Consider the following 22,614-nt stretch of genomic DNA (forward strand, 5'->3'; position numbering starts at 1 on the left):
TGAGTTCTAAATGGACCCTCAGTCAGTATTTCGGCTGCAACTCTTTGAACCAGTTGAAGTTTCCCAGTCATCTTCAAGGTCAGACCCAATTAGAGTATGTTACAATAATCAAATCTGGTAGTGAACAGAGCATGGGATATAGTTTCCAAGTCATCTCTGACCTAAAAAGGTAGTAGCTGATCAACCAAAATTTAAATTAACACTTAATATTACGTTAGACGTTCTAACCTCCTAATCATTACCTTAATTTATCAAGAGAAGAGGAAAGAGTGCTGTTATTTTAAAAGTTAAATTATAATTCCTGTTCTGAGAGTTGTTGATTCTTGTGTGTGTTTCCTGTGCAGAACTTGTGGATCCCAATATTTTTATCCAGCCAATTACAGAAGAGCGTGCCTCTCGAACCTTGTATCGCATTGAACTTCTCAGGAAGGTGCGAGAACAAGCTGTCCGTCATCCACAGATATTTGAGCGATTAAAACTTTGTCAGCTTAATCCAGATTTGCCAGTTTGGTGGGAATGTGGGACTCATGACTGGGATTTACTGATTGGAGCTGCAAAGCATGGGGTTAGCCGAACAGACTACCACATCCTTCGTGATCCTGAACTTTCATTTATGTCAGCCCAGAGGAACTACAGTCAAAGTAAAGTAGCACTTCCAATAACTCCTACACCACTTTTGCATCAGTATCAGATGGTGGTGTCTGCATCTCCTCTTGCACCTCAGGCAAGGCTGCTAGATATCAAAGGGAACACACTTGAGGATACAAAAGTTAAGAATGAAAACCATAAAGAAGATCCACATTCTTCTGGAGAGGAGTCCATATATACTGAGGATATGCGAACAGGAGTAAAGACTGAACCTTTGAGCCCAAATAATGGCACACCATCTCATGCCACAGACCAGAAACCTGTTGTAAAGGCAGACAGTGACAGGCGTATGGTTGCTGCAAGGACAGAGCCCCTAACTCCTAACATTGCTTCCAAAAAACAGAGACCTAACAAGAGGGGATCAGAATCCAGCTCCGATTCAGACTCTGATTCAGATAGATCAACCTGTTCTTCCAGATCATCTTCATCTTCATCCTCCTCTTCATCCTCTTGCTCACGTTCCAGATCAGGATCCAGTTCCTCATCTTCTTCATCTTGTTCTTCAGCGTCATCGTCATCTTCATCATCCTCTTCATCCTCATCGTCATCCTCATCCTCTTCGTCAGAAGAAAGCGACAGTGATGAAGAAGAATCACAAAAGAGGCGTAAGTGCTGTTTCGCTCATTTTCACACTCAGAAGGCTAATTAAGGGCTAATTTGCTTTAAACTTTTGCTGGGAGAAGGTTGACATAAGCCCCTTTCCCCTTAATATAGCATGTAAAGAAATATTTTGAATTGTAGGAAACTCGGGACTATGGGGGTGCCATATAATTCTGTAATCACAAACAGGCTGGAAAAAATATTGTTCTTGCTTTGTGAAAAGTAGAAATGTGGCTTCATGAATTGCAACAGCTGTTGCTGAAAGTTAAATTAGAACTTATTTTTTGCTTTTTCCCCATATTTGATTTCTTTTTTAAAAAAAATTAGGAATGCAACGACAAGAATGCTGCCTAGCCATTCATATTTGATTTTATGTAAATACATAATATGTATTTGATATGTTAACTTCCTTTGCTGTGCATAAAATTAATTTGCAAGAGAGTCTTTTTTGGGGGGGGGAAATACTTAATATTGGTATAAGAGCTCAGTAAAAGTATGGTTTATGCTTTTCTAAAGAGGATATATAGTATATACACTTTGGGCTTTATGATTGAATTATTACACTAAACCTCTAAAGTATTTTGGCAAAGTCAGACTTCTCAGCTCTTCAAAGTAAAATTCCCCATGTATTTTTTAAACAACATCAAGATTATGGATGTAGTTGCTGTTATAGGAATTCTAAGGTCTCATATATATAAATCATATATTCATAAATTTACAAGGCAAACACATACGGTACATAAGTATATAAACCACGTGTCTGAAATAGTACAGGAGAACAATCCTGAAACCATTTTGACTCTCCCAAATTAACCTCAAATATTTCTCTGCAGTGAGGAAGGAAATGGGAAAGCCCTCCCCATTCTCTCTTTGCTCAAATCCTGTTTTAAGGGCATATTTGTGTATGAATAGGGTGAGCCTGTGACCTGTATTTAGGAACTAAGTATTTACCATCACAAAAGAATGGCCAAGCTGTCCAGGTAGAAGAATCAGTGGCCATTATCAAGTATCCTTACAAACAGGAATTTTGTTGGAGACCGCCTCCTTCTGTGATGTATGTATGATGTTTTAGGGGTGGTCTCAGGCTACAGGGTGGGCAACTTCAAAAGTTTATATAAGGGCTTGAGCCCCATTGTTCTGGCTCCCTCCTCCTCCTGCATGTGGTAGTGAACACCCTGTTGCAATAGTTAATAAAGATCAAGCTTACTTGCTGCCTTGCTTCTCAATATTCTCTGGTTGGCCTCTGTTATTTTCTCCTTCCAATAGGACTTTATACTTAAAGACTCTATATGGGCTCTTGGATACCCCATAAGGGAAAAGGAGGAGTTTTTATTTCTTATAACACTGCATTTGCCATGTTCTGGAGTGGTGAATGAAACCAACTTTTGCTAGCATTCACTACTACAGTGTTGAGGCTAAAAAATGTAAGACAGGATTCAGAGACTATAAGGCCTATTCAGAAATTATTTCTTCCTATGGTTATCTCCAGAGAAGGGCTGGACTTAGAAATTCAGGCCAAGCAGTTATTAGCTTGATATCATGCTTTGCAGCCTAGAATGAAGCACTAGGTAACTGATAGAATCAGTTTATTTTGTTCTCTTGGGTTTCTAGCTTTCCATTGTTCCTGTGCTAGTTGCTGTGCACTTGGTTTATCAATTTCTCAGGGGTTAAAATTATTACCCATCAAATTTACCTAGTTATGATATTTTCTGTCTAAGGTTATAGCAGTAAATTGTTCATACCATGATAATCTCATGTCTTGATTTTCAGTGGAATGGCACTTGAGGACTGTTTTGGAACTACTGCCGTAGCAGTTCTCAGCAGTTCTGTTCCTCAGTCTTGAAATGATGGTTTGTAAAGAGCAACTTGTACACCAGTCCTCCTGTGTCTCATGCACAGTTGTCCCACAATGGCATCTGATTCATGCTGTACTGTTTGTGTACAATCCAAAATGTGAGAGCAGTGGGCAATGGTGGTGCTAAGAAGTAATTTCTATTAGAAGATACGATCTAGAATGTTTGATTTTTTTATTAAAAAATCTTTATTTTACTATTTTAGATGTTTGCATACTTGCATAGTATTCAAGGCTCCTGATTAAGATGTCTCAGTTTCCTTCCTTTTTGACATCCAGAAGGACTGGCTGATAAAATACCCTCTTTTGTCCATAGAAGCAATCCAAATTTTATCGGGATAAAAGCTATCAAGTGATATCAAATGTTAGTCATACGGAGAGTAGACCTATCGAAATCACTTGGGTCTACCCTGAATATGACTAACGTTTAATATCACCATTCGTATATCAAATCATTCTGTGTTGCAGAAATAGGGTATCCATTATTGGAAGTTTTATGTTCTAATAACTAAAATTGTTTCCCTCAGCAGAAGGAACGCCTCTTTTGAAAGCATATGATGAAGAGAGTGTAGCTTCCCTAAGCACTGTGCAGGATGAAACCCAGGACAGTTTTCAAATGAATAATGGAACACCAAATTCTAACTGTATCTTACAAGGTGGATATATGTTGGCTGCTTCCTACTGGCCAAAGGTAAGTTAGTAAGCCTGGATCTAAACACATCAAAGAAGTGTTTCAGTTTAAAACGTAAATTTAAACAGGGAAAAAGTGGGCTCCACATCGCCATCTGGTGGACAACATTATATTGCATAGACATGGCATATAAATCACTTTTTCTTTACCAGTCTAGCTGAGTCCTAAGACTGCATGTGTATAAATCTAGATAAATTTCCTTCCAAAAAATATTGAACTTGCTAATTCATTTTCTTCAAACTTCTGAATTTGAGAAGTATATAAATTTGGGCTTCAGTTGCTTCCTGACATGGCTGGGAAGAAGAATTAGTTATTTTATCATTCAGTGTCAGAGATGCCCACTGTACTCCTTTCACTGGCACTACTGCATTTTTTCTATAATTGGAAGCATTAGTACTACTGTGTTCTTGCCTCTTGAACTGGCCACCTCATCTATAATTTCTCCAGCATATGGTGATTCTTTTAGAAGATATGTGATATGGGAATAAATATTCCCCTCAGTCACATGCTGGTGACACCCTGCTCTTTGCCCAGCCACTCAGTTATGCCAGAGATCCCGTTGTCTGCCACCAAATGTTCACTTTCACTATCCATATTACTTCATTTTAGAAGCTACAGTCAATTTTCCTTCCTAAAAGGAAAGGGGTAAGGAGACACAAGAATCTGTTATTGCATCCTGTTCAGAAAAACCCTTCTGACTATTGGCCTGTTCAGACCTGTTTTTTCCCCCCAAGCACTGCCCCCAGCATTTCTGTTCTCTGGAAGTAACTATTAACACTTGGCTGTGGACAAGCTTCCATCCCCGTAACCCCCGTCCCCAAACAGTCACACCAATCCTAAACAGTGATGCTAGCCTGAGTGGAATTTAAAACACAGTTTGTGCATCAGTAGAGAAGGAAGGAAGTATTATTACCCTTCTTATGTACAATGGTACCTCGGTTTATGACAACGAGCCGGTCGCTCCCCGAGTTTGTCGCTCGCCGAAGGCACGCTTCTGCGCATGTGAAAAACATCGATAGAGCACTTCTGCACGCGCACTGCACAGATTGCTTCTGCGCATCTGTGCGCGGGGAACCTGGATGTAAATACTTTGGGTCTGCGGCGGTCGCTCTCCGAGTTCGTCGTAAATGGAGGCAGTCACAAACTGAGGTTCCACTGTACAAAGCAAGAGAAGTCATAATGCCAAATTATGTCCACAATCAGAAGAAAATATTTGTTAAGTGATAGATCAAAACTCTCCTGATGATCCTGCAGCCTTGCCACATTTTGTTGGTTGTTTATTAATTACTCAGATTAATTTAGCAAGTTGTTTAACTGTTGAGATAGAAAAGTAGGCTATTAACTGCCTTCTTTCTATTCCTTCTAGGATCGGGTTATGATTAACCGTCTGGATAGTATTTGTCAAACAATATTGAAAGGTAAATGGCCTTCAGCACGGAGAAGTTACGACAGCAATACCGTGGCTTCATTTTATACCACCAAGCTTTTAGACAGCCCGGGTGCCGCTGCAGAGCCCAGTGAGCCCAGTGTACCAGCACCTCCAAGTGCAGATGTTAAAGAAGAAAATGATCAGTCACCACAGATGTCAAAGGTGAAGAAGCATGTACGGGAAAAGGAGTTTACAGTGAAAATCAATGACGTATGTTTATTTTTATCGCCCTAGGACCTGATTGCGATTGCGGTGTGCAGCATGCTTTACCTACAAGTGGCTGCCTGCTCTCAATCTTATTTCCTTCACACACACATTTATGGGTGTTTTTGGATAAATTTCTATGGGGCATCCCCCCTTTAAAAAAAAAAGAATTCAGAATTGATCAACAAATGACAACAATTCTTGGACTTTTGAAGCCTTGCTGGTGGGATGCTTTCTCATATAGCCTTTTTTTTTTGCTGTCTTTAGTACTGAAGGTGCTTTCCAGAGTGTCTAGCTCTTCTGAACTCAGTCTTGAATGTCTGAAAACAGGAACTTCCAGATATCCAGTTTTTAAATGCCCTTGGTGAACAAATCAGAACAATTATTCACATACTCAGAATTCCTTAGGCTCATATGCTAAAGGTCAATAGTAATGCATACTAATGAATACAAATCATTTATAATAATTAACTTGATATTCACAAATTTATGTTTTAATACATACTTATTTATAAAAGTATTCAGTTGCAGTCATTACTGACTAAAGGCTGCCAGTTACTTAGATGTGTGTGAGAGAGAAGATCAATTCTTCCTGAAAGAAATTGCAAATGAAGATCTTCAGCTATTTCATTGGTTTGTTCTTCCCAAAGAAATGTGCTAACCCTCATGTTTGTTTAACAGGAAGGAGGTTTGAAATTAATTTTTCAGAAGCAGGGGCTTTCTCAGAAAAGACCATTTGAAAGTGAAGATGGTACATTAGGACAGCAGCAATACCTTGCCAGGCTACAGGAACTCCAGAATGCTTCAGAGACCAGCCTTGCCAATTTCCCAAAGTCTTTGCCAGAGTTGGGTAAGCATTGTGTGAAAGCCAGTGTTTAATGCCAAAAGGTTTGCTACTTAGATATTGTATTAATAAATTTTTGGATTGCCATTCCAAGCTGTTTAACTGTCTGTCACCTAGTTTTACTAATGTGATAAGCTTGGTTCTGTGCTGTGACACTTCATACTGCAGGTGGGTGCTCAGCTGGATGCTATGTCGTACACAAAAGTGTTCCCTGCACATATTAAACTGGTATGTCAGAGAGAGAGAGAAGACCAGACTAGAATCTCTCTCCATGGCTCGCTAACAAGGAATGTTATGAAGTACCATTCAATCGCATCCCCGTTTGCAGTATGATGTGGTACAGTTTGAAGAGATTGTTTTGTAGCTCCTTACAACCATTTCTGTTCTTAACTTCCCTGAACAATTTAGTGTTATCAGTAAATGTGGCCACCTCACTTGCTTGTCCCTAACTCTGGAACATTTATGAACAAGTGTATTCTATTACTGCCATTGATGATTGCGTAAGTGAAAAAATGCATACACTTCAAATAATTTGGATAATGTTCTAGCTAGAACCTAACTGGAATAAGTAAGAATGTTACAGCTTTACAGGCTGAATGGCAACTCTTTTTGAAGGAAGAGCTGTAGCATAAAGTAATGGTGATAAGTGAGCTGAGAAAATGCTGAGGTTTTCTTTGGCCTTGACAAGATACACTAGGCTACAATCTGTATGTTTGCATGCCAGTTATTCCCCTGGTGTCAGGTTGTAATTGTGGAGAGAAAATAATATAGAGCCTATTGAAGTTGGGTACTTTGACATCAATATTGATAAGTATGCCACATAATCCTGGAGTAGTACAGCGGCGGGGCATATGCCCGCGCTGCCCAGGGTGGACGCGCTTCCGAGGGGGGGCGGGGCACGAAGGGTGCCCTCCCAGGTACTGGATAGCCACTCACGTGCACAGAGTGGTGCGCACACCCTGCAGCCAGGGGCGGAGCGAGCTGCCCATGGCAGACATTCGGCCCATCACCCGCCCATGACTCCCAACCCTCCCCCAAGCTGTCAAAGGGAAGGGGGAAGGGGAGAATGCCGCCAGCAAAGTGGTGCAGCTCCCCCCTTCCCCCGACGGCTCAGGGTAGGCTTGGGAGTCGCAGGCGGGCGGCGCTCCAAATGTCACCTCCCTCAGCAAAGACACCCGGGGCAGTCCGCCTCCACCGCACACCCCTTCCTCCTCCCTTGGGATGGTATTCAACTAACTTTTCTTCAGTGCATACCCAGATAAATTAATGAACCTTAGTCATGTTCTTAATTTGAATGGGCCTACTCAGATTAAAACTCTGTCTCATAGATACGCTAGAACCTTTTTCTATAAATTCATTCTACTTTCAATGACTTTTTTTGTTGCTGCTTTTTCAGTTGTTCATATTTATTTGGGGGGGAGTCTTTTGTTGCTAATTTTATGCAACTGATAATTTGATTAGGAACTTCCAGTCAATCAACAGCTACTGCAAATGGAATAATAGTTGATGACCAGCCTGTAATGAAAAAGAGGAGAGGAAGGAGGAAGAATGTGGAAGGAGTAGATATCCTGTTTATAAATAGAAACAAAGCACCTAACCACGTAAGCCAATGTGAATTGATATTTTAAGTATACATGCTGTTCTGATGTAAATGTTATTAATTTTGAAAGCTTTCATGTCTTTATATTGGCCAAATAGAAGCTGTCCTGCCAGCCTGCGTCAGTAGATTTCCTGTATTGTACTACTGGTATTAGCTTTGACATTGATATTACAAAAGGCATTGACATTCCCATCCAGCATCTTATTTAATCAGGTTCATGTATTTTTGCAAGACAAAACTTTTTTTAGCAGGGTTGACATCTTGAATATGTAAATGTGATGTTTGCTTTCCATTAAATATCTATCTCTAGGTTTTCTTAATAGAATTATAGAATTGTAGGGTTGGAAGGGACCCCAAGGGCCATGCAGTCCAACGCTTTGTAATGTAGGAATCTCAACTAGATTGTACATGACAGGTGGTCATCCAAACTCTGCTTAAAAACTTCCAGTGAAGGAGAGTCCACTACCTTCTGAGAGAGTTCATTCCACTGTCAAACAGGTCTTACTGTCAGAAAGTTCTTCCTCATGTTTAATCAGAATGTAGTTTCTTGTAACTTAAAGCCATTGGTTCAAGTCCTATCCTCTGGAGCAGGAGAAAACAAGCTTGCTCAATCTTCCTTTAGATCAGGCACCCCCAAACTTCGGCCCTCCAGATGTTTTAGACTACAATTCCCATCTTCCCCGACCACTGGTCCTGTTAGCTAGGGATCATGGGAGTTGTAGGCCAAAACATCTGGAGGACCGCAGTTTGGGGATGCCTGCTTTAGATACTTGAAGGTCACTATCATCTCTTCTCTCAGTCTCCTTTTATCCAAGCCAAACATACTCAACCATTCCTCATAAGGCTTGGTTTCCAGATAGTTTATAATTCTGGTTGCCCTCCTCTGCACTTGTTCCAGCTTGTCAATATCATTCTTAAATGGTGGTGCCCGGAACAGGACACATTACCCCTGGTGTGGTCTGACCAAGGCAGAATAGAGTAGTGCTATTACTTCCTTTGATTTGGACACTATACTTCTGTGATGCAGCTCAAGAGAGAGCTCTCAGACTGCAATCGGCAATCTCCAATCAACTAAGTCAGGCATAGGCAAACTCAGCCCTCCAGATGTTTTGAGACTACAATTCCCATCATCCCTGACCACTGGGCCTGTTAGCTAGGGAACATGGGAGTTGTAGTTCCAAAACATCTGGAGGGCCGAGTTTGCCTATGCCTGAACTAAGTAGAACAGTACTCATAACACTTTGTATTTCTGCAGGTTTGCCATAGCATTAATGTCCCTCAGGTTGCTCCAGGAATAAACCCAGCACTTCCATATGTACCATCCCACGGCGTGTGTGATGCAGAAAGCCCAGTTCCAGTTATTAACTTGAAAGATGGAACAAGACTTGCGGGTGATGATGCCCCTAAAAGAAAAGATTTGGAGAAATGGTTTAATGAACATCCTGGCTATGTTGAAGATTTAGGAGCTTTTATTCCTGTAAGTATTTCCATTCATTCCAACTGTGCTGTGATATTTGAATATAGCAAGCAAATTCTGTGTAATATTCATCTTTTAAAAAAGGATTGTAATTTTGAACACACTATGAGTACATATATGATAATTTAAGCATGGTTTGAGGCCAATTTAAAAAGTTGTGCTTAATATAAAACTCACTGTGCAGCATATTTAAGAAGTAGAACCTTTGTTAAGTAGGTCCTTAAGCATAAATATGTTATTCATAAGCAGCTTGAATAGTAGTGAGGACTCATATATATATAAATATATATATATATTTTTAATTCTGCTACCACAGAAAATGCAGCTTCATGAAGGAAGACCCAAACAAAAAAGGCACCGTTGTCGCAATCCTAATAAGCTGGATATTAATAGCCTTACTGGGGAAGAACGTGTTCAACTAATCAATAGAAGGAATGCTAGAAAGGTATTTCTTTAATTTTTGTCATCCAGACATTCCAGCTTGGTGCCCTACCTCAAGGACCGCCTCTCCCTATATAAACCGTCACAGACTTGCTTTCATCATCAGAGGCCCTTCTTTGTGTGCCTCCTCCAGAGGGTGGCAACACGAGAACGGGCCTTTTCTTTAGTGGCTCCCCGTTTGTGGAATGCTCTCCCAAGGTAAAAACATTCCTCTTCAACCAGGCCTTTGGCTGATTAATATTCTACTGCCTTTAAATGTGTCTGTGGGAAGGAAAGGTTATTATTTTGCTGTTTTGTTTCAGTTATTTACTTGTTTTTATCCTGTATTTTATTCTGTGAACTGCCCTTAGATCTTATGATGAAGGGTGGTGTATTATTATTATTATTATTATTATTGTTATTATTAATAATAATAATAATGTGTCACCATAACTATTCTAGAACAGACAGAAACAAAATAGCTTGTTAAGCTATGAGTGCAAACTGAGTGTTGGATCCATGAAGTATACTGATAAATGTTTGATCCATTTTTGATCCTTACATTTCAGGTAGGAGGTGCTTTTGCTCCACCACTGAAGGACCTGTGCAGATTCCTGAAAGAGAATTCTGAATATGGAGTAGCTCCTGAATGGGCAGATGTTGTAAAACAATCTGTGAGTACTGGAGGGGGTGTCATAATTTTGTAGCTTTACTTACCAAAGAAAGCAGGTTAGCCTTAAAGCAGTGTGATCCCTGTTTTAAGCAGTTTGGAAACAACTAGGAAAATTTTCAATCTTGAGACCACTCTTGCTTATTTGTATTGTTATGTGCCATGTACATTGAAGGCACTATATGAAGTAAAGTTCAAAAGCTGTAAAAGGCAGCTTTTGCAAATGACTTCATTTAAATTATTTTTCTGGCTTCCAGCTAACATTCGTAACTATGCTATATCTATTCTACCATATTATCGGCAGATTGCTATGTTTGAAATTGATTTTAATACTTATTTTCTCAATTTAGCTACACCATATTTTTAAGATGCAGAAATAGGTAGCTGCGTTAAAGAATGCAATAACACAAGTTTCATTTTTCCCCTCTTAGGGATTTCTTCCTGAAAGCATGTTTGACCGTATTCTCACAGGGCCTGTTGTGCGAGAGGAAGTAAGCAGGAGAGGGAGAAGACCTAAAAGCGAGATTGCTAAGGCAGCTGCTGCTGCAGCAACAGCAACAGCAAGCATACCGGTCAACCCTTTGTTAGCCAATGGGCTGCTGCCAGGGGTGGATCTATCTACTCTCCATGCCTTACAGCAAAATCTGCAAAATTTTCAGTCACTGCAAGTGACAGCAGGCTTAATGGGAATGCCAACTAGTTTGAACACTGCTGGGGAGGCGAAAAACATGGCTGCTGTGTTTCCTATGCTGCTTTCAGGAATGGCTGGCTTACCAAATTTGCTAGGAATGGGAGGACTCCTCACAAAATCTACAGAATCTGTTTCCGAGGAAAAAAAGGGAAATGACTCAAGAGAGCCCGACGGGAAAAAAGAAAGGACAGAGAGCCAAAATGCACATAATGGTGGAGAAAACTCTGTGTCGGGTTCTCCTTCCACATCATCTGCTGCTGCTGCAGCCGCCAGCCCCCTTGCTCTTAACCCCTTACTGTTGTCCAATATACTTTATCCAGGGATGCTTCTCACTCCAGGCCTTAATCTCCATATCCCAGCTTTGTCCCAATCTAATATTTTTGATGTACAGAACAATGAAAACAATGGCACAGGCACAGCCAAGCAAACAGAAGAAAAGGAGGAAAATTCTAGGGTTAAAGATCAAGAGGACAAAAGGGGAGCAGAGCCTAGCTCTCGCAATGAAAACAGCACAGATGAGGGTTCAGAGAAAGCCGATGCTTCCTCTGGGTCAGACAGTACATCGTCCTCGTCTGAGGATTCAGATTCTAGTGATGAAGACTGACCCCAAACTCTGCACTTAAATTATAAACTGATTTTGAATTTATTCTTGAATTATTTTGTTGTAAATAACCAGTGTTGAGTGAGTGCATCAATAATTTAATGAACGAACATTTCAGTATTTGTTTAGAAGTGCAAACTGCTTTCAAAGACGTTTTGCATGTAATATTTCTTGAAGTTCATAAGTTTCTGAACTTGTATGTACTATCAAATACACAATTGTGTAAAAAAAAGAATTACAGCAAAAGGCATTATAATTTTGTTTGGGGGGTTAATTTTTAAAAAAATGCTTAGTAAGAGCTGTATATTTAATATATTTGTAGTGAACACAAAATTCTTTATGCGCATTATTGATTTAATTTGAATATAGTTTTACAGCCTCCTTGACACCTATAATTTACAGATCAAAACTCAGCAATAATTTGGGCAGCTAATGAATGTCATGAAAGCTGTAGAAACTACATCACCATCCATTGTTTTAATTACAAGAAAATGCTCTAGTGTTGTGATGCACTGCTGATGTTTCCGATTCAGGTACAACTCTGTTTTAAAAGAAAAGTTTCCCATTCAGCCAATTAGATTGGCTACTTGTTACCTCAGCTGAGTTAGTTTAGGAAGTTTACATTGGTTTCTCTACTTGTTTTCATATTCTGCTTTGCTTTTTAAAGGCATCCTGTGTATGTTAATTTTGCAAGGGAAATTACCATTACCATTTGCACTCTTGTAATAATAGTCACAAAAATCCCTTTCTTACTTTCTTCGACACCATGGATACCTTTTTAATGTTAAGATTTTGCTCCTTCTACAGCCTTCATGTTGTTGAGGAGCTGTATCCACAAGCTGAAATAATTCAAAGTGCCACTTCAACACTGCATACTTCATGTTATAAGGATAAGGATTAGATCCTTGTGAAAATGGCTTGTTTGTTTTGTTTGTTTTTCTTTTGTGTATGTTTGTCATGTAAACTCCTGTAGTTACCAGTTAATAATGGTAAGAGGAAATGTAGTCATGTTTAAAAATACTCATATTTCTCTACAGGTTTGAATTTGACTATGTAGAATAATGTTACCCAAAATCAAAATTTAGGGTATCATCTATCTGTTAGTTGTAATAATGCTTAGTTGCCCAATAACCTAACTTTAAAAAAGCACTTTCAACAATGATGTGAGAAATGTGTTCCATGAAACCATGGTATGACAGTGCTTATAAAGCATCTGTTTGAATACAGATCCTTAGAACCTTACTGCATAAAATCAGATATGTGATAGGATTCCTTGTTCTGCTGAAGCTGCTATTACTCTGACATGGTAGAACCACAGATTCACACCATACAGTAGAACTGAGGTGAAAAGGTGTGAGCTTGTATTAATTTCACTTGTGGTCCAAGAATAGGCAAGTTGAGTGAATGGGTAAAAAAATACTGATGATATAGTAAGTGAGAAATCTTTTCAAAAGGAAATAATTTAGTATTTTGATAGTTCTGTTGCTTGCTTGTACAGTAAACAAGACTGTGTTGTTTTTTACCAAGATCTTTACCAATAAAAAATAAAGTTTGTACATGCAAAATTATTAACCCCTTTGACTAGAAAGCAGTATTACATGTAATTACAGTTATAAAAGTATCATTTGGATTGTGCTGGTTTACTGTATTTTCCCTCCCCAGAATAGTATGACTTGTTTGGCCCTTCAGTGTCTTAGCAATAGTCAAAACATGCCACAAGAAAAGGGGTAGCAATTATTCATCATGAAAGGATGTATTACATATTTAATATTTTGCCCTTTGTAATATAGCACTTTTATTTATCTTGTATGTATCCATGATATAGCCAAAGTTTTCCAAACACGGTTGTTGACTTAGTCAATGGAGTATTTCAACAATATCACTTTGCACCATACCCCTACGTACCTCCCCCCAAAAGAAATCCTAAACATAATTTTTAATAAATTTATGAAAGAAAGTATTTTCCTAATTATGGTCAAGTGAATTTTACTTACCATTCTAGTGATATCTCTCTGTAATAAGGCAATTTTACAGTTTCAATGTGTGACTGAAAGATTTGAATATGAAGTAAAGGTGTGGTTTTTTTAATCAGCATCAGTTGAAAGGTGAGAAATATGTAGCTCTGTCGGCTAAACAATATGCAAGTGTGACTGCATAAAGTCAAGGGTTGTAAAGGAGCCTTTTATTAGAATTACATTAATACTGAAATTTCAGTACAAAAGATATCCAATATGGTGAAGAAGTGTATGTTGGTAGTGACTAAAAAGAAATTTAGCTCTTATTGCCTTGTATTTCTATCCCTTGTTTCAGGCTTCATGATCCGTCTTAGTCCTGTTTTTCTTTTGGACATTTTGCAATATTTGCCAGTTGTGTTCTGTGTAGTCTGAATTTGCTTTCTTGTAGTTGAAAAAGCGTCTTAAAGTCATTTGTAATTTATTGATTTACTTTCTATGATGTTCTATAGAGCAAATGGAAGTTTAATTATTTTTTATTAAACATATTCTTTGACAACCCATGATGTTGGCCTCAATACATTAAAAATGCCTTTTAGTTATCACACAATGTAGTTAAGCTTGAGCAAAAAGTAAACAGTTATTACAGCAATATTGGAGGAGCTAAATATCTGAAGCTATTCAGTTTACAGAATTTGTGGTATCAATTTTCTGCAATTCATATGAGCGGCTTATACTGAATGTGCCGGTAATATGAGTTGTCAAAATAGTTTTGTCTTGCCAGAGGTATTATATGGTAAGGTTTTGTATTAAAACATCAAGAAATACTTTAAAGGCTATAGTTTAGAGACCAGGTGAATGCTGAATACTAGAAAATGTTCTGCATCCTGCACTTGTCTTGGCAATTAGTGGTGGAATGTGCTTCCCTAAGATTCATTCAGTTATACTTCATCATTAGAGTATAATTTGAAAAACATTGTAGGATTGATGCAATACACAACTGCACCTTGGCATTTGCCAGTTACCTGAAAATGCATAATCAAACTGATTTCATGGAACTAAAATGTGTGCATTAGGTCCTATCTGTGTTACGGCACATCATTAATTTTGGAACCTCATAAATTGGAGGACAATGTTAGCTAATTTAAAATGGTTCTTAGGTTTATATGATTAAAATATAAGAGAGTTAATCCAGCAGGTTGGGAATTGTTTGCATATAAATTTTCCATACTTTCATCTGCACTACATCAAACTGGTTTTGGGATTACCCTAAATTTCAGAAGCAACTTGGTGTAGGTGAAAAGAACTGATATCAACTAAAAGTATAACGCTGTATGGCTAGATGCTTCCTTGAGATCTTTGCCAACATACTGAGGCATCTAACTTAGACTCATGGCATGCATTTTTGTGATAATAGCAGCGTGAAGCATCTAACTTAGACTCATGGCATGCATTTTTGTGATAATAGCAGCGTGAAGTTCTTTCCTTCAGCCAACGCTGGTTTTGCTACAATACCATGTTAGAAATGTCATATGGATGGTTACTGCATGCTTTCAACCTCTGGAGTGAACTTTGTTTTGTTACCATATCAGATAGTGAATAATTTTATATGAAATATATTCTGCCATTTTCTATGGAAGTTATAAAAATACAAATTAAGTAGTGCAGTGGGGATTCTGGTAGTATGTATGCTAACACCCATGGTAGATTACTTTTAGCTAGGGGGTGCAATGCAAAAAGAATCTCATAACTGCAGAGTTGAAAGCGATCCCAGAGGTCATCTTCAAACCTCTTGCAATGCAGGAATTGCAGCCAAATAATCCCTGGCGGAGGTCATCCAACAACTGTTTAAAAACCTCAGATGAAGGAGAATTCACCACCTTCCATGGTAATCTGTTCCACTATTGAACAGCTCTTACCATCAGAAAGTTTTTTATCGTTTAGTCAGAATTTCCTTCCTTGCAATTTGAATCCTTCGGTTCAGGTCCTATCCTCCGGAGCTGCAGAAAATAAGCTTGAGTCAAGCCTTTCAGATATTTACAAACCATGGATACAGTTGGTAGGCATGTGCTTATAGAATTGTATAACATTTCTCATTTGTCTGAATGTAAACATGGCAAATACTTTTAAATTTATAAACAAGGGCTTTTGTTGATTATGGGCATGCTACAGATTAGAAAACATGACAAGAATGGAAACAACACTATGAGCCTGGTTCGAACTGTATGCTGATCAGTGGTTCTAGAGGGGGACCCTGTATCGCAAACCAATTTTTCTGTGGATGCATTTCAGTCCAAATTTTAATTGCTACTCGGCTTCTTGCAGTCCACACCAGCATACAATACTTGGTGTATCTGGGGTGTGTTTTTCTATCCCATTCCCTTGAATCGCTGCTCCCACTCACCACACTACTACCTTTATCCATGATGGGCATCCGCACCATTTTTATTTTTAAAAAAACAGGAAATATGAAAAAGCAAACCACCGGTTTTATCCAGTCATTTTCTATATTTTTTACAGGGGACAAAATTGAGGCCTGTGTCTTGTTGAGTGTGGGTGTGTCGATTTCGTTTTTTAAAAGACCTCACCGTGAAACTTAGAAAGAAAAAGCCTCATGTGATGTAATTAAACAAAGTTCGTGTCGAATGTGTAAGATCCTATCATTTCTGAGGCAGTTGGCGATCAGTGCTTTCTTTCCTTTGGTATTGATAGGGAGGAGGAAAATGACACATTACAGTATACGTTTCCCGCTTCGCCCCGCCCCTCACTGAGGCTGACGCTTTATGGGAATTGTAGTTCCCAGAAGAACTGAACCCTGCCACTTCCGCTCCGCTCCCCGCCGCTCTTGACTTTTAAATCTCTTACGCAGACGGCAGCACGCTGATTGGCTCCGCGTGGGCGCGCCCTTACCCAATGAGCAGAGCGGTGAGGGGCGGGGCCGTGGGGGCGGGGAGACGAGGTGTTTAGATTCGAACGCCGCGGCAGTGGAAAAGGAAAGGTCCAGCTCGGCATCGGCCTCTCTTTCCACCCAACCTCTTCAAACGCACGAAAACAATCCGCTGCGCAGGCGCAGTCTGCCCCTGTGCGCGAGCCGCGGCGCTCGAGTTCGCCGGCGTTGTTGCGCGCGATCCTCGCCGCCGCCGCCTTCCGCTCTCCTCATCCTCTCCACGCCCGTCAGTGGCGATGCTGAGCGGAGACGAAGGAGAAGAGGAAGCAGCCGCATCTGCGTCTGCCTCCGCCTCCGCAGGCGGGGGTGCTCCTTCGCCGACCCCCGTCGCCTCACCCCGAGCGACGACAGCGGCCGCAGAGGAAGCGGGGGCCGCCATAACCGACGTCCCCGTCCAAGAAGAAGGAGCAGCGGACGGCGATGAGGAGAAAAAGGACGACGACGAAGAGGAGGAGGAGGAGGAAGCGGCGGCGGCGGCGGCGGCAGCTGAGGCGGAGCGAGACACCCGGCAGCGCTACGAGGACCTGTGCAGCAGTCTCAACATGGACGAGCGCGCCCGAGCTGAGGCCTGGCTGAGCTACCAGAGCATGAGGCGGAATTACACCCTGGAGGTAGGGGGAGGGGCGCCGCGAAGGGGCGCTGCTTGGTGGGAGGGGCTTCGGTGAAAGGCCTTTGCGGGAGGAGCGTGGTCACAAAGTAGAACTTCATCTTGGCAGCAGGGGGCGTTTTGAGCAGGAACGCGGGGGAACTGAATCCCCTTACCTTTATTAAATTAAATAACTTGGGGGTGAGGGGGCTAGAACGGATATACACCCAATGCCTGAGCCAAAAATCCACCGATAGCTACAATCAGTTGTTGCCGTTTCCAGTCCAGATCATTGTCTGCTTGAGTTTGTCTTACATTTAGCCACTGCCCTGGATGGCGGGTGGGGAGTGGCACTGTGACTGGGCCCACAATAAACTAACTTCCCCCACCTTATTTTCCAAGAAAAAAGCACTGCTTGGCAGAAAGAGCTTTGGCAGTGGGCGGGGCTTGTGGTGGAGAGGATTGGCCTTGACTTTGTAGAGGGGCAGAGTCATGAGGCAGAAGTAAATCTAGATAGGCTAAGCTTAGACAGAGTTGGTGGGGCTTATGGTAGAGGCAGTGAATTAGAAATAAACCTTGATTGGAGGGGCTTTGAGGGAAGGGTGTGTGTGTCCTTAGCTTGGATAGTGGGGTGGAGGCAACGAGGAACAATTATATATCCCACCAGAAAGGGGCTTTGACAGAGGTAGAAGTTACCAAACGGTGTGGACACTATGGCCCTCCAACTTTGATCAGATCCAGCCAAAATGGCAGATGATTAGGGATGGTGAAATTTATAGCTCGCCAGTATCTCAAGGGCTGCAGGTTGTCTATTCCTGTTCCATTTACCACATGGCTGTATGCCTGCTGTAATAATTTACCAGTCAAAATAGTTGTCTATAGTCAACCTTTTGGTTTTTTATTTCTAATCTTCTTTTCCTCTCCATCCCAGTCTCATGTAACATACATGAATATGACACTTTTGTACCCTGTGTTAATTAATCCAGATGTTTTATGAATTGCTCTGTAGAATCAGAGTAAAGGACCCCTAGATGGTTAAATCCTGTAAAAGGTGACTGGGTGTGGTGCTCATCTTGCTTTTCAGGCCAAAGGAGTACTGCTCTGCAGAAGGTGTATTTTGAAGTGGATTGAAAGGGATGTGAAAGTGTAATAGTATAGCACTTAATATCCTTTGGAAACACACTTAAGGAATTATAAATGAAAACACATTTTCAGAATGATAAATGAAATTACATTAAGAAAATAAACAGAAATTTAACTTTGAAGTTGTTATTTGCAGAACTACTTTCTATAAATCTAATGCTTTCTCTGAAAAGATTATTACTTTTGGATAATGTGATTAATTCAAAAGTAGCCCCGTATTTCCCGCAACTGCTTTTATTTTAAAGTTCTATTCTCTGGTCTTTTCCTCACCTATATATCGTTACAAAGCTAGGCCAGATTTAAACCAGAACAACATGCAGCTGACACTGCCTCGGCCAGTGAGGGCCGTCTTTGCCAAACTAAGGAGACTCTGTATACAAGAAATGTTGAAAAAGCTTTCTTTGTGCTTTAAAATGTTTTACTTATTTAAAGCTTGTTTAATTATCAGTGATAGGATAGTACCTGTTAACAGGTTTACACTCTGAAAGAGACAACACAAAAGGAAAAGGGATTGGAAGGGAGGAGTGAAAAATAAAACTCAAGCAATTGGTTAAAGAATTACTGTAATGACCAGCAAAAATAGAAAGATTTAAAGGGAAGGAGGTGCCAGAAAAATGCATTTCAGCAGAGCTGATGGAGATGCCCTGCAGTCCTACCTCTCTCCCTCTACTGATGGAAAGGCTGCTCTTGCAAATATAGACTTATATTTGCTTTAATCTCTGACCCTGTTAAATATTTTCTGTGTCCAGTTGCCTCTTAGCAATTTCATTTCAGTGAATGCTACTTCTCTTACGTGGTTTGTTACTTCACACCCTCTGCTTTATAAGACTTTACTAACATATAAACTGGGATTCAAAATAACTGTGCAATAGGTTGTGTGTGCCCAAGGGGGATTTCAGCTTGTGTTTCTCCAATGCAGCACCTCCTCTGCCCCACACTGGATGGCAAATTGTATTTTAAACTGAAGGAACTTCCAAGAGGTACATAGAGAATCCATATTATGCTACCGTGTTTCTCATATTTTAAGGCATCCCCAAAAAATAAGCCATGACAGGATTTCAAAGGGTTGGTGAAAAATAAGACATACCCCGAAAATAAGCACTATCGCAAAGCCCCGACCGAGCGAGAGGCGAAGCCGCGGGACCCAGCAGGAGCTCCCTGCCTGCTTCCCCGAGCTGTAGCGCATCGGGGGACAGAGCCGAAGATCGGCGGGCGCTCCTTGCTGGGCTTGACAAGCCCGGGAAACAGCGCCCGCCGATCTTCGGACCTGTGCTGTGTGACAGGCGGGGGTGGGGGGGAAGCGGAGATCGTTCTCCGCTCTCCCCCCACCCCCGCCTGTCACCGAAGATCGGCGGGCACTGTTTGCTGGGCTTGACAAGCCCGGCACACAGCGCCCGCCGATCTTCGGCCCTGTGCTGTGTGACAGGCGGGGGTGGGGGGGAAGCGGAGATCGTTCTCCGCTCTCCCCCCACCCCCGCCTGTCACCGAAGATCGGCGGGCGCTCCTTGCTGGGCTTGACAAGCCCGGGAAACAGCGCCCGCCGATCTTCGGCCCTGTGCTGTGTGACGGGCGGGGTGGGGGGGAAAGCGGAGATCGTTCTCCGCTCTCCCCCCACCCCCGCCTGTCACCGAAGATCGGCGGGCGCTGTTTGCTGGGCTTGACAAGCCCGGCAAACAGCGCCCGCGTGCACTTTATTAAAAAATAAGACATCCCTTGAAAATAAGCCATGTTGGGTTTTTTTGAGGAAAAAATTAATATAAGACATGTCTTATAATATGAGAAACACGGTAATAAGTATAAATAATTTTAAAAAGCTGCTTGTGATAGGGCATTGATGCTTTCTGTTCAGAGTAGTTTAACATGTCATGATGTAGCTCTTTGAAACATCATTCCACTCCCTGATCATTCATCTTATCTGTAGTTCAGGAGTGGCTAACGTGTAGCGCTTCTAATGTTAGCACTCCAACTCTCAACAGCTCAAGTGAACATTTAGTGTAATCTAGCAACAGTTGGAGGGCATAGGTTAGTAACGCCTGCTGTAACAAAATTAAGCCTTTCTGTTTTAGACATATGAGTTAGAGAGGAGTCAACTTCTGCTTCTGCTTCTTTTAATGTAACAGGGAAATGATCTACATTGGCTAGCATGTTCTTTATACGTGGCTTGCAGAAAAGCTGTCCCAACAGTGAGCAGAGGAACCGTTGAAGGAAACTATGTGTCTTTAATAAGAATATTGCGCTGCTCAGGACAAAGGTAACTTCTATTTTAACAAATCAGAAAGTTTTAGAATTGATACTAATGTGTGAATTGCTATAGTAAGTAACTAGTGAGACTGTTATCATGACTTAGGCATGCTCTCTTGTAGTTAGCTGTACGGGGATCAGGGATAACCTTGCTAAATATAATATTTCAAGTGACTTTAATCAATTTGACTTGTTAAAACTGCTCTTGCTGGTTTGATCCTTTGTAACAACAGTATGTTTATATTTATTTCCTGTCAGAGATATTTGTTTAACATTTAAGTGCAGTATATCAACTAATAATACAAACATGCATCAACGACTTAAATGTTGGCATGAATAATTTTTGTAACGAAAAAGTGGTTCACTTCCATCAGGATTGTTGTTCAGCACAGCTTGTCCCCAAAGTTCTGTTTTCTGTACCATTTCAGACTTATGATTGAGGTGGAAAGTTTTACAGCAGAGGAAAAAAAGAGAGAGATGCATTGAGTTAATCAACATGACTAATTTTCTGGAGGTCCATTAATTTCACTGTAGGACTAGAATAACATGTGCATGGTCACATACATGAACATAGTTGTCTGATCATGGATACTTAGATTAATTATAGATAGAAAGAGGTGATATAATGGGGACACAGTGACAAAACATGTGGTAGACCTGAGGCGGCCACATTCTGGGAGGAAGCATTCAAATCAAATTAGAGAGATAGCTGAACAAAATATAGTCAGAGGCCCGAGTTAGCTTCACTTAATCTTTACCTAGGGGACAATACAAATCTGCATTTTAAGCATCTTATTTGCCAACTTTCATTAGCAGCCAAGCTAGTAACAGCTAGGTTTTGGAAATTCTTAGAGGATGCGTCATTGACCACATGGTATAAAGAAGGCTGATAATAAGCTCTGAGAGAAAAAATAAGCAGTAAACTAAAAATAGCAAAGGGAATGAAACAAAAAGACACTTTTTCAGTGTACTGGCATGCTTTTACGATGTACAGTGTGAAAGAGGAAAGCATGGGACCACCTCCATATTGTAAATGAATGATGCGTTAACTGGAATTGCCGTGCAAAAGCAATACAACAATTTAAGGGATGTGAACTCTGTTGTAATGTGACCTCATGTCTTCGAAAATGATGAGAGGGTAGATTTTGTTCCAATACTGTTTCTAGTTGTCTTGTAATGCAAGAATATACAGTGGAACCTCTACTTACGAACGACTCTACATACGAAATTTTCCACTTACGAAGGGGGGAAATGACCGCATGTTTACGAATTTCTTCGACTTACGCTGCCCGGCGCTCGCCACCGCCGCTGCTCTGCCGGCCTTCTGCCGGCCTTGCGCGATCGGCTGCTGCTGCTGCTGTGTGCGCAGTCTGGCTCTCCTCACCACCTCCGTCACTGCAAGGCCTCGGGGGGATCGGGCTTGCAATCGGCCGCCGCGCACGCGATTGGGCTCTCCCCACTGCAGATTGGGCCCGCAATTGGATGCCGCCAGCGCGCTCGTGATCGGCTTCTCGCCGCCACAGATCGGGCCCGCGATTGGTCGCCGCCATGCACAATCGGGCTCTCCCCGCCGCGGATCGGGCCCGCGTTTGGCTGTGGCTGCGTGCGCGATCGCGCTCTCCCCGCCGTGGATCAGGCCCGCAATCGGCTGCCGCTGCACGCACAATCGCACTCTCCCCGCCGTCTCTGCCGCTCGCGGGATTGCCCCCCGCTGCTGCAAGGCCGGATTGGGCTCTCCCCGCCGCCTCTGCCGCTGTGGGATCGGGCCCTCCCCGCCGCTGCCGCCCTCCCGCCGCCCACACTACCTGCCATAGGGCTGCATCGGGCCCTCGCCACCGCTGCCCCTGGCCACCCGCTGCCCATACTACCTGCCGGTCCAGCCCTATGCCCGGATCAGGCCCTCGCCACCACCACCACTCAGCCTGCCTCCTCTTGCCCTGCGCTTGCTGCCCCTCGCAGGCCTCCTGCCTGTCTTTAAAGTGCCGTTTCCAATGCATACTTTAAAGTATCCGTTTTCA

At 41.7% G+C, this 22,614-nt stretch overlaps 2 protein-coding genes across 14 annotated transcripts in view; both read left to right on the forward strand.

The window, feature by feature from the left end:
* CHD9 (chromodomain helicase DNA binding protein 9) overlaps positions 1-14,240 on the forward strand; it is an 86,171-nt gene extending 71,931 nt beyond the window's left edge. For 9 of the 13 annotated variants that reach the window (XM_035121168.2, XM_035121166.2, XM_060276074.1 and 6 more), the window contains 9 exons: positions 345-1,253; positions 3,628-3,791; positions 5,158-5,430; positions 6,106-6,274; positions 7,730-7,869; positions 9,124-9,345; positions 9,662-9,790; positions 10,335-10,439; positions 10,867-14,240. In XM_035121168.2, coding sequence (XP_034977059.1) covers positions 345-1,253; positions 3,628-3,791; positions 5,158-5,430; positions 6,106-6,274; positions 7,730-7,869; positions 9,124-9,345; positions 9,662-9,790; positions 10,335-10,439; positions 10,867-11,730 — 2,975 coding nt within the window. In that variant the 3' untranslated portion in view covers positions 11,731-14,240. The remainder of the gene's footprint in view (positions 1-344; positions 1,254-3,627; positions 3,792-5,157; positions 5,431-6,105; positions 6,275-7,729; positions 7,870-9,123; positions 9,346-9,661; positions 9,791-10,334; positions 10,440-10,866) is intronic. The other 4 variants (XM_060276072.1, XM_035121174.2, XM_060276071.1 and 1 more) reach the window with 3 other exon arrangements.
* Positions 14,241-16,643: 2,403 nt separating this feature from the next.
* RBL2 (RB transcriptional corepressor like 2) overlaps positions 16,644-22,614 on the forward strand; it is a 30,996-nt gene continuing 25,025 nt past the window's right edge. Inside the window, exons 1-2 of the mRNA XM_035116844.2 lie at positions 16,644-17,237; positions 20,476-20,606. Coding sequence (XP_034972735.1) covers positions 16,863-17,237; positions 20,476-20,606 — 506 coding nt within the window. The 5' untranslated portion in view covers positions 16,644-16,862. The remainder of the gene's footprint in view (positions 17,238-20,475; positions 20,607-22,614) is intronic.

The sequence above is a fragment of the Zootoca vivipara genome, chromosome 6 (assembly GCF_963506605.1).
Source record: "Zootoca vivipara chromosome 6, rZooViv1.1, whole genome shotgun sequence".
NCBI classification, from domain to species: Eukaryota; Metazoa; Chordata; class Lepidosauria; order Squamata; family Lacertidae; genus Zootoca; species Zootoca vivipara.